Source organism: Drosophila serrata, unplaced genomic scaffold (assembly GCF_035046125.1).
Source record: "Drosophila serrata isolate PLE 108 unplaced genomic scaffold, ASM3504612v1 contig_249, whole genome shotgun sequence".
NCBI lineage: Eukaryota > Metazoa > Arthropoda > Insecta > Diptera > Drosophilidae > Drosophila > Drosophila serrata.
This window is the reverse complement of record NW_028257147.1, coordinates 934849-956010: the sequence shown is the minus strand read 5'-3', so window position 1 is coordinate 956010 and position 21162 is coordinate 934849. Positions and strand designations below refer to the sequence as shown.

At 39.6% G+C, this 21162-nt stretch overlaps 1 protein-coding gene across 2 annotated transcripts in view; it reads left to right on the top strand.

The window, feature by feature from the left end:
• rdo (leucine-rich repeat domain-containing protein reduced ocelli) overlaps window positions 1–11416 on the top strand; it is a 54429-nt gene extending 43013 nt beyond the window's left edge. The window contains exons 4-15 of one of the 2 annotated variants that reach the window (XM_086832401.1): window positions 14–146; window positions 1889–2089; window positions 3662–3789; window positions 4609–4752; window positions 4980–5084; window positions 5162–5288; window positions 5402–5598; window positions 5725–5880; window positions 6969–7115; window positions 7253–7415; window positions 7683–7814; window positions 9766–11416. In XM_086832401.1, coding sequence (XP_086688527.1) covers window positions 14–146; window positions 1889–2089; window positions 3662–3789; window positions 4609–4752; window positions 4980–5084; window positions 5162–5288; window positions 5402–5598; window positions 5725–5880; window positions 6969–7115; window positions 7253–7415; window positions 7683–7814; window positions 9766–10394 — 2262 coding nt within the window. In that variant the 3' untranslated portion in view covers window positions 10395–11416. Of the gene's footprint in view, window positions 1–13; window positions 147–1888; window positions 2090–3661; window positions 3790–4608; window positions 4753–4979; window positions 5085–5161; window positions 5289–5401; window positions 5599–5724; window positions 5881–6968; window positions 7116–7252; window positions 7440–7682; window positions 7815–9765 lie in introns of both variants that reach the window. The other variant, XM_086832400.1, reaches the window with a different exon arrangement.
• The last annotated feature ends 9746 nt before the right edge of the window (window positions 11417–21162 follow it).

Below are 21162 nucleotides of genomic sequence, written 5' to 3'. Positions count from 1 at the left end.
CTGTCTCCATCAGATGCTGTTCAAGTGGCTGCTGTTCAGTCTGAGCATAATGCCGGCGATGTTCAGCAACACGAGAAGGAAGTGCCCCATTGAATGCCAATGCAGCATGGATGAGTCGGATCGTTACCAGGCCATCTGTACAAAAGGTAAGTGGCGCAATAAATGCAAAAATGGAAAATGCGGAACCAATGCGATAAGGGGGTGCCGGAAAAACCAGTAAACGCTGGCAAGTTATGCAAAATGCTAAAGAAAAATGGGGGGTTTTTCCTCAGCTGGATACTATCATAATTACACATCCTGGCTCGCATTCGATTTGCGATCTGTGGAAAGCGAAATTTCCCGCTCTCACGCGATTCGAAAGGGACATTACTTTTAAAGCTCGCCCATTTATTTCCCTTAAATGTCTGACAATTTCAATTTGTTCAACTGTCATTTGCCGTCGTCGTGGCTCTGGCTGTGGCTGTAGCTAGGGGATTTCCCCTCCTTCTAGCTCATCTGGTTTTTCTTTTCTTTGCTCTCCGCTCACCGAAAATCTATAATTTCAATTTAACGCTTGTTTGGCCATCGCACACATACACACTGCGTATACATTCCCCAGGACTAAAGTCCTCGAATTGCTTTGAATGTGAGCTGCTTCTTCAATGTCCTCTTAATTCCATTTCCAAAACTGTTGGGCTCTTAATAATTGCCAATGGCTTAGAATGAGCTCAGGGTATAGTAATGGGATTTAAAATATGAGATTTTCATTTTAATTTTATCGCTTTAAAAGGAAAACGTATGGAACAATTTTAAAGAAAAAGGAAATCACTAGGCAAGACTTCAGAGGAAATAAACCCTTAGTTTTACAATTTTAAAGAAATCCTTTTACTTTATATAATTTTTAACTCCGAAGCTAAGCTTAAACACATGGTCAACATGCAACCCAACATGTCAAGCTTAAAAACAAAAAAATCCCCAAAAAATATGAAAGCCACTGCTCATCCCTTTCGTCTGTAATAAATTCAGCTAATTTTATCTAAGCCGCAATTTGTTAGAATTCCTGCAGCTAAGCTAATGAGCAAACCAGTGTCCTTTGTGCCAGCAATGACCTCGCCAAAAAAAAGAGGAAAAAGAAATAATATATAAAAAATAAAAAAAGCAGAAACAAAATAAAACTGGGTGCGCGTTAAAATATGTTACAATCAGTGTTAATGCTCAGCATTTTTATGAAAATTCCCCCCCAGCATGCTCAGCCGACATAAAACCGCTGAAACCCTGAACCCTCCCCGCCGAGTACAATGGTCGCATTATAGTGCAACTTCTCTTACATACTGCCACGGCGAAATGTAAAATGCATAAAGCCCAGAACCCGAAGAAGCCCCAGAAAAATACAATGGGTGAGAGTAAAAAGTGTGCTGCATACAAATGCTATGTTAATGGTGACTGGGATCCTTTTGCACTCGCAGCAGCTTCACAAATTCTAAATAGATGCCATGCCAATGCTCTCGACATTGTTGGCACAGAAAAAAAAATAAAAAATAGAAAATAATAATAATAAAGCTTCACTCGGTTGGGTGTGCAATTAATGATCTCGTTTGCATTGTTGCCAGGACACGTGCACTGGTGGAATAGTAATATTACAAGCAGGATTTGTGATAATTTTCTGATTAAATTTAAATGTAAATTGAGGCTAGAGGACATTTAAATGTCTTAAAGTATTATAAAGATGTAGCTGAAAATGTAAGAGTAACTCTTACTAGACCTTTCTACTTTCCCTTTTTTCTTTACCTTAAACTTTCTCTTACAACTCGTGGCAACAATAAAACTAGTTCAAGTATATTTCCTCTCCAAACAAACTCGACCTCAACTAGCTTTAATGGTTATTTCCCATTGTTTTTTAACTGTACAGGTGGCTTAAACTCACTGCTCACACCCAACGAGCTGGACATCGATGTAAAGGTCATCATTATCCGTGGGCCCAGAAATTCCATTACCATAGGACCGGCTCTGCGTCAGTTCATGAAACTGGAGATATTACGCATCACGGAATCAAATCTGCCGGCAATCGGAGCCGAGTCGTTCTGGGGCCTCAAATATCTGCGGATATTAGGTGAGTAATCAATGGCTTTACGATTCCCATAAATCCGAAAAAGGGGAGCAGAAGCGATTTCAATTTAAGCAGCTGCGCGACGTACTTAAAAAGCCCAACTCGCTGATATGCAAATAATGCGGCGAACAATCGCACGACAGGATAACAGGGGGCGTGTCAGGGCGATACTGTTGTCCTGCAGGCTCGTAAAAAAAAGAAAGAGTGAAATGCCAAGGCAAATAAAGCAAACGGACATGGACGCGTCGCAAAATGTTAAATGAGCAAACCAGTGACAGGCCGAGAAAGGGCAGTAACAGGATAAGGCAGGAGGTCTTGCAGGATACATCCTTGTGCATTTTAAGCAGGCCAAAGTGAAGAGTGAACTACAGGATTAATGTGTGGAACGAAGCAGCAACTAAATGTCTTAATGTCAGAAAGGTTTGGGATATTGTCATTTTTATAACACAAATCTAAACTCAAGAGCTACAAAAATTCCTAGAAATTAGTCTTCAAAGTCCTTGTTTGAGTGCGCTATTTCTTTATAATTTCTATAAGCTTATTCCACAACTTATTCATGTTTTGATTAAACTAAACAAAGCATTTTCAAAATCAAATCCTCCCCAGACCACCAAATCGAATAAAAAACATTTTAAAGTCCTTGGATATATTTAAATTATTCCAAGCAAATCACAGAGACACTAAAACTTTTACGAAGGACATTCACTCGAAAAGAAAATAAGAGTATTGCTGCTTCGTTTTTGCAACGCCGAACGATTGTTGTCTTGTCAATAAAATTGAAATTGATGCGCCAAACAGCAAAAAGCGCCCCGAAAAATAAAATGCGATTGGGAATGGGACCTGGGACGAGGACCAGGACGAGGATGAGGATGAGGATTGGGGAAGCAAGTGTAAAGCCAGCGAAAGCAATGCCTGATATCGCTGGGGCTTTAAACTTGTTTATTTGTGCTTTATGTGCACCAAACGCCGCCTCCCCGCTGGCGGCCCTGCCCTCCAATTATTTACATGCCCGGATCTTATTTTTTGGGGCTTCCCCGCCCCAAAATCCCGAGCCGGTATTGGTGTTTCATTCCTGCCTGTCAGGAGTTATACACGCTTGCAAAAAAAAAAACAAAAAAAAAAAAAAAATACATAAAAATAAAACCTCGAGGCGAGTCCTGCTGCAGTTTTTTTGTATTTTGTTCTGTTGGTTTTTACTGTGGCAGCAAAGAGCAGCGGCGGAACAATTGGCATTTCCTTTGCCCTCGCTTTTCCTTTTTCCGCTTTTTCCTATTTCTATTTAAATTAATTTTACTGAATGTTTAAGGGGGGCGTGGCCAGCTAGCTCTTTGCTAGACAATGGGGCGTATGTGTAATGTGTTTTGGGTTTGTTTTTAGCTGCGGCTATAAAGACTGCGAAATGCCTTTTGGCCAGCAAAGGGAATCCGCAGGATTGAGTTAATTTCTGTTACAAATGCTCACTATCAGTGTAGCTGTTACTTGTTTATTTATACTTTTCATATTTATTCATTTATTATTGATGAATGAGAAAAACAGAACGGATTGAATAATAATAACAATTGCCATCCATTACAGATCTGTCCAAGAACAATATAACCAACATTACGGAGAACAACTTTCGGGGCCAGGATAATCTCATTGAATTGGATTTATCGAAAAATAAAATTTTACGCATGGCAAGCTCAACTTTTCGCCATTTGACGGTGAGTATACACACATAACCAGGCCGTTGACTGATCATGATATCCTTTTGTTTGTCGCTCTGTCTGTGTGTGTGTGTGTGTGTGTGTGTGTGTGTGTGTGTGTGTATGAGTGTGTTTTTCATTTGACATGGCATCTCATTGTGTAATGTAGAGAGAGTTGTTCAACATAATTACGCCAGGACAACGCACACACTCTGATTGTTGTTTGATCAGCCAAGTTAAAGAAACAAGGCCATGGCTGCCATCCGTAACAGGATGCCAATTGCAGATTCTCGCAGCCACAAGTTTAATCTCAAAAGATGATTGCAATTTTTGCACGAGTCCTTTTTGCCCGTATCCTGGCTGGTAATAAATTGTGCGGCATTTTTTAATAGCCATGTTGCAGCTCCTGCAAATTTGTTGCCTACTTTTTGGGGCGAAAGTTATACGTGCTTGAATTTAAGTTGGCCAAGGAAGAAGTACAGCTCTGCTGGCAAGAGGCGGAAATGGAAGTGGAAGTGGAAGTGCAAGTACACAGAAGTTACTTTCGTTGTCTTCAATTTGCTTTCGATTTTGTTTTGCTCAGCGCGCTTGGTGACTTCCTCTTTCCCTTGGCATTTTCCCTGGGAAAAGCAGTTGCTGCTGTTACTGCAACTGCAACTTTTTTGGCAGTTTCCGGGCGTACTGGCACTATTTGCCTGATTTATGAATTATTAGCCATAGTGCCTGGCCTGATCATAAAACATTATTAATTCAGTGCGTGCCATAATAAACTTGGTAAACTGCTTCTCTTTTCCTATGTCTCCCTCTCTCTCTCGCTTACTGTCTTAACCGAAAAAGGATCTGCGACGTCTTAATTTGGCCGACAACTCGATTGTGGAGCTCGTGCAGCGCAACTTCTTCATGCTGAGCAGGCTCAAGTATCTGGACCTGAGCGGAAATCCGCTCCAGGATTTACAGCCGGATGTGTTTCGCGATGTGCCGGTGAGTTTCCTGCATGTGCTCAACACTCGGAATAATAATTGCCCCATGAATCTTGTATTACTAAATGAAAATCATTTTAAAACCCCCGAAATAAATACATTATTCAATAAATAAATGCTTGTGAGAGGTCTAAATATTTACTTGAAAAAAAGAAAGTCCCCTGCTTTTATTCTCCGAGTGTATTCATTTTAAGTGCCACAGTGAAAACCCGCTTTGTTTTGCCACAGGAACTGAAAGTGCTCAAGTGCCGCAATTGTCAGCTGAAAAAAATCAATCCGCAGATGTACAATTTATTGCCGCTTTTAAGCGAATTGGATTTGGGACGCAACGAGGTTTGTCTCCGCGACTTTTTCTTCGTCCTCAAGTCAAGTTAAGACATTTTTCCAATTATTTTCTTTTTGCCGCACAGTTTAAGTTCCTCGACAAGGACGAGTTCCGGGATGTGAAGCGACTCACCAAGGTCCTGCTGGATGGCAATCAATTGTCCGTGGTGGTGGACCAACTCTTTCGCATGCAGAAGAGTCTTAATCATTTGGGTGAGCCACACAAATTATACTCCCCAAAAAATAAAAACAAATCCTCAATTGCTTTCCATTTCTCTATTCTCTATTCCCCTGGGGTCCTTGGTTTTGCTTTGAAAATGGTTTAGATTTATCGTACAATCGGCTGGCCAAAGTGCCCAACGACTCATTCCTGCAGCTGACCAACTTGACATTCCTGGACTTGTCCTACAACAAATTGGTGCGTCTGGAGCCGCAGTCCATCAGGAGTCTGAGCAATCTTCTGACCCTCAACATAAGCGGGAATGTCCAGATGGATCTCAGAGAGATACGCGACACCTTTGAGGTGAGTTTGAACTTAGAAATATGCATGAAATAAAGAAAAAGTATTTAAATATTTCCAACTTTGTGGGCTTTCCTATTGATTTGTGAAATTCCTCATATTTTGCTTACATTTTTTTCCTTTTTGCAGCTCATACCACAGCTAACCCATCTGGCCATTGCTGATATGGGCCAAATGCCCATTGGCCTTTTGCATCCTTTCAAGCAGCTGAGGTATCTGAATATATCCGGCAATTCCTTGAATAACACGGCATTGGAGGTCATCGATCCATGTCGAGAGCTGGAGGTAAGTCACTCACAGGAGGCCATAATTCTACCTGACATGCCGCACACACACCCACGCATTTATCCCGGAGATCTATTGTCCTGTTGCAGTGTCTCTGTGTATGTGTGTGGATTCTTTCTGGCCAATTTGTAGAATATTTCACTGTAAAACATGGCGACAACAGCAGGAGCCTGGATCCTGCATCCTGCACCCTGGCACCATTACTGGAATTTGCAGTTTTCGTTAGCGTTTGCCATTTCTGTTTATACATTTCTGACAACAAGCCAAAGCCGTGGCTTTATTTCGTTACCCATCCGGACTCGGTCTGTCTGTCACCCAGTCTCTGCCTCTGCTGTCAGTCATATCCCCCTTATCTGCAGACTGGATATATATGTATCCTTTCTGTTTGCCACAGTGTCCTGTGCCATCGAATTTGCTGGCCATTGTTGTTATTGCCGTTGACTATGGCAAATTTATTGTGCAGCAACAAAAAGACAACAGACGGAGCTGTAGCAACGACAATCATTTTATAGCCATTAAGCCTTTCATTTTAATTGAATTTAATTGTGTATACACTTCGCTCAAGCCATCCGGGCCATCCAGTTGTTTGTGGCTGGCCCCAAAAATTACCAAATTGTTTTGCCTGATTGTAGCCACTTTTGTGTGTCTTTGGGACACTCAGAAAAATATATACAGATTAGTTCTTGGAGACTAAAACCTTTCCTTATTCAAATAATTTACAAAATTAAAGATTATGTGGTTTACTTTGTATTATATTGATTAGAAATTATACTTCCTTAATAATTACCTCAATTTAAATAAATTTTCCTGTTACATATGTCCTAAAAAATATGTTTAAACCTTCCAAATCTTAACTGAAAACCCTAAAAGACTTTCCTTTACAGTCTCCTTTTACCTCTATTTATTTCTCCAAGTACAATCATTCGTATTGCTAAGCTAATTGTCATTTCACCAGCATAGTTTTCCAATAAAAATTAAACTTTTGTTTGCCATCTTCCTTTCTTCTCTCCCCTCCGCTGCACTCTCCCCTTGTAATGCACTTTTAATTGAACTTTTACTGGCCTCGTTTCCGGTTTGGCCCCAAACAGTTTTTGGATTTATCTCGGAATCAATTACACGGCATCAGCGAGGACACTGCTCTCAGGATCCAAGGCATTCGCAACGTGCGCCTCGACAACAATCCACTGATATGCGATGAATGTCACATGGGGAAATTAATAAATGTCGTGCGCCAAGTAAGTGAAATTCCCTTCAAGTGAAAATAAAATAAACTCCGCTGGGAGACAGGGAGAGAGAAAACTGGGGGAAAATTCGAATTCAATTAGTTTTCAAAGACGTCACTGATTGATGATGATGCTCTTCTCTTCTGCAGCTTCAATGGAAATGGGATACATATCCCATTTGCTTCCTGCCCAAGAGCCTGCGAGGTGCAGAAATTAACAACCTGGACATCAATGGCCTTCACACGTGCCTGACCTTCATCACCGATGAGGAACAGAATGCGGCCAGCACTTCCTATAACTTTCTTGAGCACGGTAGGGATGCACTTCAGAGATATGGTAATACCTTCTTTATGACTTTAATCGAAGTACTTATATAGATGCAATACTATTTATTTGTTTATTTAAATCTAATTTTAAAGTTAAATCGATTTACTACAAAGATTCCTTCATTTAAGCACCATTTGTTCTCCCATTCTGTATCTAAAAAATCCACTGTATTTCAAGTTCATAATATAAGCACCAAAAAATGCAAATACCATTATACCCTCAATCTGAATGTTAATTCTCCCCCCAAAACAGGCGGTCTCAATACTCTGGCCATTTTGGGTGGCATCATCTTTGTGCTAATTGCCGTCATTATACTGTCCTTGGTGGCCTGCTTCTCCAAAAATCGAGCTCGTTACTATACCAGAGAGGATCATCTGAATGGCAGTAAGTAGAGATTAGCACCTGAATTTAAATTTAATTGCAGGTGCGAGAAGAGGAAGAAATAAAACCGACTAAAGTTAAATTCGGGCAATTTGCCAAGTGTGCAGGCGATGAAGTAAAAACGACCAAAGACATCCGGCGATTTATATACCGGATCCAGGCACGCGCATGATTCACCAGCACCAAATTAAAAAGCAAAAAAAGTAAAAGAGGAAAAAGTCGCCGCACTTAATTAATTACAAGGACGTGCTTCATTATGGCCGGATCCTTAGGTTCTCCCTTCTCAGAGTTCCCACTAAATTGGTGAATAAATAAATTTCACACTGACCAAGTTTGGCGCTAATGTTTGTGCTCACCTGAAATTGGCCCTGGGGCATCTCTTCATCTCCATCTCAGTCGCCATAGCCATTTCCCATTTCCCATTTCCCTACTCCCATTTCCCATTTCCCATTCAGCAGAACGCACTCGGGGGAAACGCAACGCAACAAAAAAATATGTAGAGTTTGGGGTGGAAAAAGGGAGCTTTCTGGGCGAGTGGAAAACAAAAGGGAAACTTCCGAATTTACGCAATTGTAGCATTTCTGCACAAACAATAAAATGGCCTTAGAGGCTGTCGCCCGGCCACAACGGAAACTTTTTGCCACACACCAAAAATTCGATTCCCACGATAAGCGGTGGACGAAAAAAAAAATAGAAAATGCGGAAAATTTTTTTAGCTGACAGCAGGCAAAAACTACTGTTCCTGCTGCTAGCCCTTCGTCCTGCAAAAAGGAGTTCTTAGATTTGAGTAAAATGTGGAAAAGTGTGAAGCGGCCGCAGCCTTTCAGTGTCCTTGATAGGCGACAAACACTAAGGAAAATCATTGATTAAATATTGATATGAATTTATTTTTTCAAATTGAAATTGATTTCTTATTTTTGCGGTAGTTTCAAATAAGAAGGAAGCTTAACTTTGGAAGCCCGAATTGTACATCACTTGCAGAGAAAATCTGTCATAACTAAGTCAAAAAAGCATTTTTTTAATTTGGACAACTTTCCTATGTTAGTTTTTAGTGATTAACAAATCTGCTTAATCAATTTTCAATTTAAAAAAATTAAAATTTTGTTGAAAGTTTTTGCCAATTTTAAAGATAAAACCCCTTATAAAATTTTGAAAAAATTAAAAAAAATTATTTTTGTCCCAAAGATAGCTAGATCGATTCAGCTTTTAATGCTGATCAATAATAAATATTATATATAGGGTCTGAAATGACTTATTCACTGCGTTTTATGCTTCTGACTAAAATTATAATACCCGGAAAAGGTTTAAAAAAGAGTACAAAATAAAAGGGAAAACCTACGCATTTTTTCGAAAAATCAATGCTTAAAAAAACCATAACTAAACCAAAAAAGCATTTATTTTAATTCGGAAAGTTGTCCTATGTTAATTTTTACAAGATTAACAAATCTGCATACATCTTTCAAAAATTAAAAAAAGTTCAAATTTGTTCAAAAAATATTGGCAGTTTTAACGATAAAACCCCTTTAAAAAAATTGAAATAAAATTTTAAATTTAATTTTTGTCCCAAAGATGGCTAGATCGATTCAGCTTTTAATGCTGATCTAGAATATATATGATTTATAGGGTCGGAAATGAGTGTTTCACTACGTTTTAAGCTTTCGACTAAAATTAAAATCCTAAAAGGGTATAATTAAAAACAAATAAATAAATAGCCTGCAAATATAAATGTTGTAAAGTAACTAACTTAAAGGAAAGCCTTAAAAATGATGTTTAAATAATAATTCTGATGTACAAGTATATACTTTTTACTATAAACTCGCAGACACGAATAGAATCTCAAATTAAATACATTTTTTTAAGGTGTAGTTATGTTGAAGCACCCACGATTACTATCACACTTTTCTTATTTGATTTTTTCTCGTTCTCCCCGTTTTTCTTTTTGGTTTTTCCGCAGGCGAGAGCAAATGCCTGGAAAAGAATCTGGAGGCGGCCACAATTACCACGCTGGGCAATGGCAGTTCGCCGACCACGACGACCACACTGACCCTGGCCACCTCTCCGGCAGCGGCAGCGGGAGGCTCCTCCTCCTCCTCCGCTGGAGCTGGGCCAAAATCCAAAGGACAGCAGCAACAGCAGGCAATGGGTCTGAACCTGAGTCCTGCCAACGGCAGCACGCCGCTTCACGGGGTCTCCGAGGACAGCGGCAAGGAAATCAACTTCACCTTCCCCGTCGACGATCGTGTCTGCACAATTGACGAGATGATGCTGCCCCCGGCTCCACCGCCGCCCCAGCATCCCAGCATGGGCAGCCTCATGTACAGCGTTTCGCACTCGCCGGGTTCGGCCACGACCATGGCAGCAGTGGCAGCGGCGGCCACCCTACTTCCGCCTGGAGCTCCCTCCCCAATGCCCATGGCCACGCCCACTCCAATTCCCACGCCCGCGGAGGCTGTGGTGGTGGTGCTGCCCCCGCCACCGCCCATGCACCGCCAGATGGAGGGAAGCCTGGCCAGCCTGCGGGAGGTGCAACAGCAGCTGGTGCATCTGAGCAGCACGCTGGAGCCGCTGGTCAGCGTTAACTGACCCAGGGGAGCTGGAATCACTTCCTCAGCAGCCGTAGCCCCAGCCCCAGCAACAGCAACAGCAACAGGACCAGGACCAGGACCAGGACCAGGACCTGCACTGGTCCGGTTAAATACGACGCCGACGTAAGCCGCAAGAGAGTTGGACTACGGGGCGTATACTTGATGCCGCCGGCCGACGGGGCGTATAATTAATGGCAATGCGGGGTCACATCGAAGTAATGCAGTAATTAGGATTTGAGTTTTGCAATTAAGTTCATTAATCACTCCCAGACTGGAGTCCCGGAGCCTAAACCCTCCACCTCCGAGTCTCCAGTCTCTATCATCATCAAAAAAATGGCTTGGGACGCGGCCCAATTAATTCCAAACTGCCATTCTCACAATTAAATAACTTTACCAGCGTTTCACTAAGATACTTGTAATTTATAATTTAGTTTTAATCATTTTTTATATGCGCATCTGTATATAAAAACCGACCCACGAATAATTTCACACATTTCAAATGTGATAAAAGTATATAAAAAAAAAGAAAATAAAACACAAAAAAAATAAAAAAACAAACCAAGTGTATTCTGTAAATAAATATTAAGGCAAGCAAAGCATAAATTATAAACAAAAAACTGAGTGTTAATGGTAAACAAATTTGTATATTTGGCCAATGCGATTCAAAATTGAGCAGCCGCTGTTTGAGAATTTAAAAAATTAAACATTAAAAGAACATAGCACGTAGTTAGTGGCATAGATTTCCCAGACACATACAAAACTATATAGTATATATATTAAAAAAAAAAAAATTGTTGGTAAGGCATGATTCCCCTAAGCAAAAGGTCAACAATCATTTGAATGGAACCCCCAACTAGAAACCCAACCGATTTTATGTTTTCCATTTGCCCAAAAAAACTCATCGAATCAATAACAGAACTTGGCATTTTTACGTAAACTTAAGTCGGAATAAATTGTATTTATTTTACACAGCAATAACCATAATCCATAATAAAGTGTGACTGTTTATGAAACCAAAAAGGAGATACGATACGAACGGTGTTATTTTGTGGTTTAGGAAGGGCGAAACGTAGAAGCGACAATTTATTTCATAAAAATGCACATTTACTGCACAGAGCGCACTTGCATCATTTGTGGTTTTCCGGTTATCCGGTTTTCTTGGTCCCAACCCCAACCCCAACCCCTACCATCTGTCTTGGCCCATTGTGTGTGCCAGCCAGAAATTATGTTGGTAACATGTCGCCAGGCATGTGTCGCCTTTTTCCCGCCTCCTCCTCATGCAGTTTCCTGCATTTTCCTAAGCGACCGCAGAGGACGACACCGAGCTAAAACCAAACTCAACGCAAATGAAAATTGCTTCCGTTTCCGTGGCGGATTGCTATTGTTGCTGATTGCATTGTGAGCCAGCATTGGGAACAACATCAGTTCACATTGATTTGGCGGAGAATAAGTGACGGGGAAAAGGGCTCTTAAAATAATTGAAGAGACATCATGCAAAGTCATTCCTTTCCTTTAGGACTGCATATGCAACACAAGTATTATAACTATAAGTCTATAATCCATTTTGCACAATAATTTACAAATATTATTAGACCTGCCTTGCTTTAGTTAAATGTAATAAATAATTATTCGAATAGACTCATGCCGGGGATGCCGAGCCATTATGCAAGCACAAGGCTCATGGATCGAAACCTACTTTGGTGCTTGGTTCTGGCTGCATAATGCGGCCCTGTGAAAAATGGCTAACCATTTGTTTGCCGATTCATATATCTTAGAGACAATGTCGGGCCCGGGGTCCGGCTGCCATTTATTGGCCGGGAAAAACATTTGAATTTATGCATGAAGCTTGTAAGGACCACTGCCCCGGACTACTGTTGGCCCATTGAAAATGCATTTCGAACTGCACATAGTCCTTCGAGTGGCCTGAGCGCATGCAAATTGAGAAGCTGTGCGGTTTGCAGCTCTCGAGATTGCACATCAATATTGCTACACTTGACACATCCGGACGGAGTTCGAGAAGGATGCGGCGTCCAGGCCGTACTCTGATTAACATTTTGAAGTGAGCTATCCATCCCCCTGCCTCCACTTCAGAATGGTAGTTATAGAAAAGCAACCGAGAGCCACTGGAGATGCTCCAAGAATTTGACTATTTTCCGGTATTAATTCGGTGGCATTGCTCATACGCAGCATGATGCACCCGGCAATAAGAACTTTTACAACCCTCCACTTACAGGCAATTGACGAAGGAACATCTGCTCGGGAGCCATCAATTGGATGCCTGCCTTAATGCACAGCAAGCAGGTCCTGTAAGGAGCTTCCCACCAGCTTTGTTCCTGCTCCCTGGCGGTGATATAAAACTTTACCCAAACTCCTTGCCTTTTTATGGCCCCTTTTTTTTTGGGTGGGCCAACAACGTGCAACAGTTGCGGTTCAATGTGTAAATTTAATCAGGCAGCTTACTCAACTTTGGTGCACCAGCTCCTTCTTTGCCTTTGCACTTTATTGGTTTACTCAGCTTGAGTGCGGAAAACTGTCGAAATTAAATTAAATGCATTTCAGGTAAGCTTCACCAGGCAGGCATGCCTCATTTGAGGGAGAAATTTTATGAAGCTGATGCGATGATCGGCTTGGCTAAATCATTCTCTTTCCCTTTTATAGTTTTCTGTCGAAATCTTTTTAATAAGAGAGAAGGGGCTTTAAAGTCTATTAAAGTTGCCTGTCCATCTTTAATTTAAGTAGTTCTCCAATCCTTGATTGGGGTTGCAACTATTTACTAAATAACCATGGGGTATTCCCCACCAGGCGGCTAATCAATCATGACTGGGTCTAGTCCCAAACTATTAAACCTTTCGCAATTGCCGTCATGACAAATCGTTTAAAGGCAATGACAGGCAATGTCTTCAGTTCGTGCAATGTCAAGGCTCGCATTTATCAATGCTAATTGCTTTCCAAAACATTTCCCACCAGCAAAAGGCATTAGGAGAGCCCACAACAGGAAAGTGTCATCCTGTAGAGAGTCTAGTATTTGCATTCGCAAACCATATAGAGAGCGTAAAATGAACAATTTGAATAGGCCACCAGAGGGGGAGAGGCTGGGCCATCAAGAAGCATCGGGTGACCAGATTTCTGCAACGCTTCGACACGTGTGACAAGCCTGCTGAGATATGTCAGGACACGAATTTTATTATGTCAGAGAGTGCTGCTACCGCACAGATAGAAAAAATATTACTAAAAGTCTTTAAATGTTATCAGAAAATTAAATTTTAAGTAATTAAAGAGTTGATAATAAAGCAGAAGAAGAGCTTCATACAAAACCGTAGACATTGAAACACATTTATAAAGCAATCTAAAAATTGTTCTAGGTATTATTCAGAATTCTGTTTTATTTAATACTAGCTTTTCTGTTAGTGCACACTCCGGGCCACAGCAAAAACTAAATTCAAAATCGAAAAGTCGTTTTTTGTGGTTCGTCTCCGATGGAAAACTATGCGCTGCAAAACGAACGGAAAAAAAGAATTGCCGGGTATGGATTGTGACAGGCCCCCGAGGGGAAAGAGAGGAAGGTTTTTGGGTTCTAGCCATTGGGAGTTAAAGGGGCACAAATCTAGCTACCAATTAAAGCGTCTCGAGTGGACAAAGTTTAAGCCTTGAAAGTTAGTTCAAGAATGCCAGCAGCAGCAGCTCGATTTCCCTACAGGAGATGGGCATCAAACTTTTCCTGTCTTCAACATTTTTGCACATTCTTTCGTGGCTAAATTTAGGCGAAATGTATTTCGGGAAGGACCCCAAAATGTTGCCAAGACATCTCAGTACAACATTTGTTTAGCCACCTCACAACTTGTTGGACAAATGGCCAACGATATATATTTTCACAAAGATTGTGGGGCCTTAAAACGGTCCCTTGGGTGTTATCATAAAGTTTTTGAAATTCATAAATTTTCGGTGGTGCTGATAAAATAATTTAAATGCCGCACATCTCAAGCTTTTTGGCTAATTTGAGGGAATTGGCCAGACTGGACTGTGTGTGTGTGTGTGTGTGTGTGGAGCAACTTTGGTCATTTGCTATAATCGGTGCCGCATAAATCCATAAGGTACCTGGTAAGTGAAGGGCATAAATATCCAATATGGGGGATATATATCACACACAATGCCGAGCTTGTGGCTTCCAGAAGGAGGCCAGGAAAACTTCCCCCGCCATCTTTTTTTATTTTCTACGCTCCGCAGAGAATTACCCGCTGTGCTGGCTTCCCAGATTTATGATGAGACAAAGTTGCGAGCGCGCGTGTGTGACTCCATTAAATCCCTTAATAGGATAATGCGGCTTACGGAAATAGGCGGAGGCTGGATGGGTATATATACTATATGCGTATTGTCAAATTTATTTGACACCCGCTGACAGCAAGGAATGCAAATTTAAATCAGTCAGAGGCTACCTTAAAGCGAATTGGAGCCTTTTACGCGGGTTACTTTTTCACTTTTCCTAGGATAACAGAGTGTGTGAGTGATAAATGAAGTTGGGACCCGCCAGGACACACCTTCTGCTCTTTAAGCAATAGTGTCAACTCTTATAGCTACAAAAATGAATATTTAATAGATGTCCTTTTCTCTCTTATCCTTTTAATTATTTCCTCTTTATTGTACGACGATGGAAGTGGTTTGGGTACTACTGTGCGTATGAGTCATATGAGATTTGAGTGGGAAAATATGGAAAAATGTGGTAAAAAGAAATTAGTTTAAAATTAGTTTTTGGAAATATAAAAAAATGAGATATTTAGATGAATTATGTTTACAGAAGAATTAAACAAGAAAATAAACTATCTTCGGGAAGCCGAGGTTTATATATATATATATATGTATACAGTTTTGCAATCAAATTATAGGAAAACGATTACAACTAAGCTTCAAATATTCGTAATCTTTAAATCAATTTTTACTATATTTTTAAATATGACAATTTTTTTTCTAAAAATAAATGCTTAAATATCTCATAACTAAGCCAAAAAAGCATAAATTTAAATTCTGAAAGCAATCCTATGTTAGTTTTTGTTAGTTTAATAAATCTGCTTACTCAATTTAAAATGTAAAAAATTAGATTTTTTTATTAATTTTGGACAATTTGAAACCCTTAAAAATATTGAAAAAATGTATTAAATATTTTTCCCCTAAAACATGGCTAGATCGATTCGCCTGTTGATGCTGATCAAGAATATATATGATTTATAGGGTCCTGCCAAAGAATTAATATTGATTTATATATCAATCATATATTATATATCAACATTAGAGGTAACTATCGTTACAGTTAAAATACATATATCGTATTTTCTTTTACTTGCTTTAAAAATTTTAAAAACTACAGACTGCAAAACTACTTTAGCGACTTAAACTCCATTTTGGCTCCAAAAAAATAGCCACTTTTTCAACAATGTCTCTCTTGAGAGAGAGAAAACTCACACACACACACACACACACACACACACACACACACACACACACACACACACACACACACACACACACACACACACGGAACACAAACGGCGCTGTGGCAACCCTAAACACGTGCTGGCTGCAAATATTGAGGGCTACATGCAGTCCGGGTCTCCATGGTACAACAATACGGATGAGCGAACTTAAGCACGCAGCTTTGTGTATTGAACATGTCATCGGCAAAATTTGTGTCAAAAACCCGACCGCAAATTCCAGGTACTGAAGGAGGGACAAGTGTAGAGAGGGACCTGTACAGGTGCCTGTACTCCACCTCTACACAGCCATTGTTGTGTGCGGCGACCAATGCCATTTTCACAATATTTTCAGTTATGCTGCTGTCCGGGTCCCTTACATTTTGCACAGAGAAAAAGAATCTTATTTTATGAAGATATCAAGAAAATTGAGGAATATATGGAAACATTATCGTTGAGATATAATACTACTGTATTAAAATTTTATATAGTATATAAAACTCTGCCTAATAACACCATAAACCTACTTTAAACTATAAACAAAAACAAATAAGCCAAAGCCAAATAAGCTAAATAATAATAAATATTATCGTTATTTTTACACACAATGCTATACTTTTCTTCGTTGATATCTGAAAGACCTCAACATTTTTAAAATAATTTTAAGAGGTCTTTTGATAGCATTATATCTAATTTATTTATTTAAGAATTTTTAAATGGGTTTAAACCGTCGAAAATTTTGTTTCGAACCCTTTTAACATTCTCAAAAATATTTTATTTCCTGATTTTAAAGGCTTAAAATTATTTAAAACCAGAACTTTTTTTACCGTGTACCCCTCACTCATAGTCCCTTTCCTCTAGCAACATTGCTATGTCCTTCCTCTCCTTTTAGCCAGCGCCATCGATATAGTTCCGGGTGTGGACTTGGCTTCGGACCTGGCCTGCTGCTCTATACATCAATTTAACAAGCAAGCATGCACCTGGGAAATTAGCTAGCAATAACGGTATTTTTCGGACAACGCCAACACCAGAGCTTATGACACCTGCATACGGAAATACGGTGGAAAAAAGCGCCTTTGGAATTTTCCAAGCATTTTCCTTGGAATCTCTCGAGTTGATCGCCTTAGAAGTGAATTTTTTCCCACTCAAGTGGGGGTCTTGAGTTATTTTTATTTTCATAAATTGAATTTCTTGTAAGACCACACGCGACTGATGCACTATTTTATATAATAATTTAAACAAGAAAGGAAGCTATCTTCGGGTAATATATAATACCTTTGGAGAAAAAATCCATCATAACTATGTCAAAAATTAATTAATTTTAATTTGGTAAGCTTTTATAAGTTAGTACTCATTAGTTTAATAAATCTGTATACTTATTTTAAAATTTAAAAAAAATTTACATTTTTATTAATTTTTTTTTGTTCAAATTTTACCGATAATAAGGGGTTAAAAAATGTTGAAAATTTTGAAAAAATTTTATTTTTATCAGACATGGCTAGATCTAGTCAGCTCTTCGTGATCAAGAATATATATGGTTTAAGGGGTCGGAAATGACTCCTTCACTGTTTTTCAAGCTTTTGACTGAAATTATAAAACCCTCAAATAGTATAAAAATAGAACTACACTAACTAATGTAAAATGAATCTTTGCACAAATTTATGAATTAAAATAAAATTTTAAATGAATTCGAATTAAATATATAACATCAGACAAAGATATTATCAAATGAATTACAGCAAGGAAGTGTTATAAGAACATTTTGTCAAACCTAACTAGGCACTAAATAGTCCTTAAAGGGTCAGACTTTGTCTTCAGATCTATGAAGAGCTTCACTTCACTTCACTCAAAATCTATCCCGCTGGCTTCAATTAAATCAAACACTGGCTTTCCACCTGAGAAAGTATTATTTTTAAAAACCATTCGCGATGTAGATGCCAAAGCAATCAGGACTCGTCGTCACGGACACCACCTGCAATCGACTGGCGTCAACAACGGAACCCCCATACCAAAAGCCCACCTGTCCTTGACTACACACACGCACAGACATCACTGCTAGAGATTGTGGAAGGATCCATGCATATTGCACCAAATTATCTACACAAAAAAAAAAAGAAATATATAGAGTCATAAAATAAGTTAAATTATGCTGTTATGAATTCTTGTAGAAACTATGAACTTATTATCATCATGCTAAGAACCAGAAGTTTCTGTCTCTTCTATTTATATAATTTGTACATAATAGCAGCATAAAGTTTGCTAATTAACAACCATTTCCCAGCTTATTTATTTCTTTAGAAATATATTTAGTTTGTATCCTACAATATGTATATATATTTTTCCCAGTGCACTCTTCGTATACATAGGGATTTGTTCACCCACGATTAGTTGACGTTGGCATATAGTACACATAGTGCAGTTTCCGCGCCATTTGCTGTCACTTCGCCAGTTTGCACATCGTCAGACGGCGTCGGCGGTGGCGACATTGGCAACAACATCCCTGCCAAGACCGCTCAACCATCACAGAAGCAATGGTAACTTTTTTTTCTCAGAGTGTGCGACATGTCCTTCGATATTTTTTGTCCCTTGCCCCCCACTCACATCCCTTGGCAACTGAAAAAGGCAGCAACTCGAGCTGGCAGAAGGTTTGCACCGTGTTTACTTTTACTTTTCATAAGACAACAATTTCAGCTTCCCAGCAATTTTCCGTGCTATTGGGCCTGATCTGGCTGATGAGTGGCATTGCGTCCAACTTTTGGCCTAAAACTTTGCGGCCGCCCGTTCTCACGTTTCAATGCCAGATCTCGGCCGTGCATCAAGGTGGTCCAAGGAACCACCTGAAATTTCAGGCCATAAATGCTGCACAGGGGAAAAGAAAAGCACAACCGGAAAATATAATACTATAAACTACTTATTTCTATAAAATAAAGCACAAACTTTAACATTGTTTTAAGGTGGAAAAAGAATAATAAAAGCTACCTTTTAATGTAATGAAACCTGCATATTTTGTATGTGCTGAAATAACATTTGAAAAGTCTTTTTTAAATCCTTTAATTTTTCCATTAATTTCAGCTTAAAAAAACATCAAAATAAACATGGTATTTAGCAATAATTAAGCTTTAAATATAATAGGTAATAGAGAGAAAATTTAAACAACGAAATTATTAAACAGAGAAGACACTCAAATACTTGCTTTTAATTTTCCAAAATCATTTCTTCATTGAAATTTTTCTTAATTCTCAACCGGTTTTCTTTTAGCTATAGATATTTTTAAAAAATTCTTTTCAGTTTCTAGCAAGCTCCAAGTCCAAGCCAAGCCCAGTAGTTGGCTCCATCTGTCGATTTGGCCCCGGCCAAACGACAATTGCACTGGCTTCGTTGCCCGAGAACCCCGGATAGGATGTGGCTCGGTGCCGTGGCAATTGCGCTGATTGTGCAATGCAATTTGGCCAACGCCTTTGTCTCGCCTCGGTCAGGCAATTGAATTGCCCAAATTAGCTCTCGAGTGGACCGAAGGAGAAGAATGCTGCCAGAGCTTTCGAATTTGGCTCTGGCCATGGTTTCTGTTTAAATCGTTGCCGCTTTAAGGAGGTGCATCGAAATTATGGCTATCCAAGGGGGAGGCTCCGTGACCCTCTTTACCAAAGGGTTAGCACCCTTCACATCTGGCGCAATTGGATGCGAATAATAGAGGCAGCGTTTTGCGGTGGCCAGCGATTTGTGGCTTGAATGCACAGGGAACCATTGAGGAGACCACACACATGCCAGGATAGTTGACTCCCAGAGAGATAATATTGTGGTGGAAATGGATATATACACAGTGCTTAAAGCAAAGGCATAAGTATATTCATAACTTATAAGAATCTAAGGGTTTTATTGAAATACTATTGATAATTTCCATATTTTATTATATATTACTTATGCTTTGCTCATATTTCATTTAAAATTTGTAATTCGTATGTACCCTGCTGACTCTTTCCTCGTGTCAAAACCTCAAAGTTAATTGAATTTAATGACACTTTTACATTTTCTTAACAGAATCTTAAACACAGCTCCGTTCTACAACATATTGCCACCAGTAGGGACAATGTCCCATCTACGCCTCTTGGAAAGTTCACTTGTAATGTATTTAAATGAGAGACAAGCCCATAACCAGCGACGTTTTCCCGCTGGCCCACACGTCGTGAGTGCAAAAGTTTTGCTATTATTAAGGGCCTCATTGTCGGTTTTGTTGGACCCTCGGCGACTGTCCGCCTCCAACCTACGCCCCCTCACATTTTCCACACTCACACACACACACGACGGTGGGGAAATGCCTGCGCAGACTTTCCCAAACCACACAATAAAGAACAATATATTTCACACAACTTTGTTCATATTTTTAATGCCAGGAGTATAATAATTACGTTCATTGACTTTGTTAAGTAGCCTACTTTATGCTAATGTGATTTCATTGCACAAACTGGAACTGAAAATGGCCAAAATTGGGTTGGGGGTTTCCCTACCCCCCGCCCCCCTGGAATATTTTTACATAATTGAATGGGCAAAGAATTTAAGTGACAGTTTCTGTTGGATTTTGAAGTGCTCAGGGGTTTATGAATGGCTCAACTTGGGTTTAGTATAATAATTTTAGATTTTTTGATATGCCATCTTTTAGTTTTCTTGTACTTTAAATAGAATTCAAGTTAATTCAGTTGTAAAATATGAATATTACCCTCCAGAAAGAGCCATTTCAGAAGAACTCTTCTCTGCTGCACCTTTGGGATGTTTTATCCCAAAAATCCCCCTAAAATTCAGATACCATTTAAAAGAGAATATTTTTTAAAAATTCCCAAGCTTGTTAATTTTTCCATACTGCCACAAAAGCGGTGCTCTTATTACCGCTTAGCAGACGACCGTAAAAGCCTCAATTAAATTAAAAAGAATTGCGTAAACAGGAAAGGCAAAAACATAAAACAAACCGGATGGAATGGGATATCCACGTAATATTTCTGTTTAAATGCGTCATTTTTTGGACCGACCGACTAGAAAAGACGACAAACCAAAAAATACGTTGCCTATATCGATTTCGTTGGTTATTTTCGGTCGCTGCATTGCTAATACGCCATGTTGTGCGCGGCAATCCATCGATTTTTGCTGCTCGACTGCAATGTCAATATCAAAGGCACTGCGCGCCACAAGGCAAGGGAAGCCGTAGTAGGAAACTAACAGAGGAACTATTACAGAATTTCTATAATTGAATTTGCATGTGCGAGACCAGGTGCCACAATGCCAGGTATAAAGGCCGGATTGCCAATGGGCGTT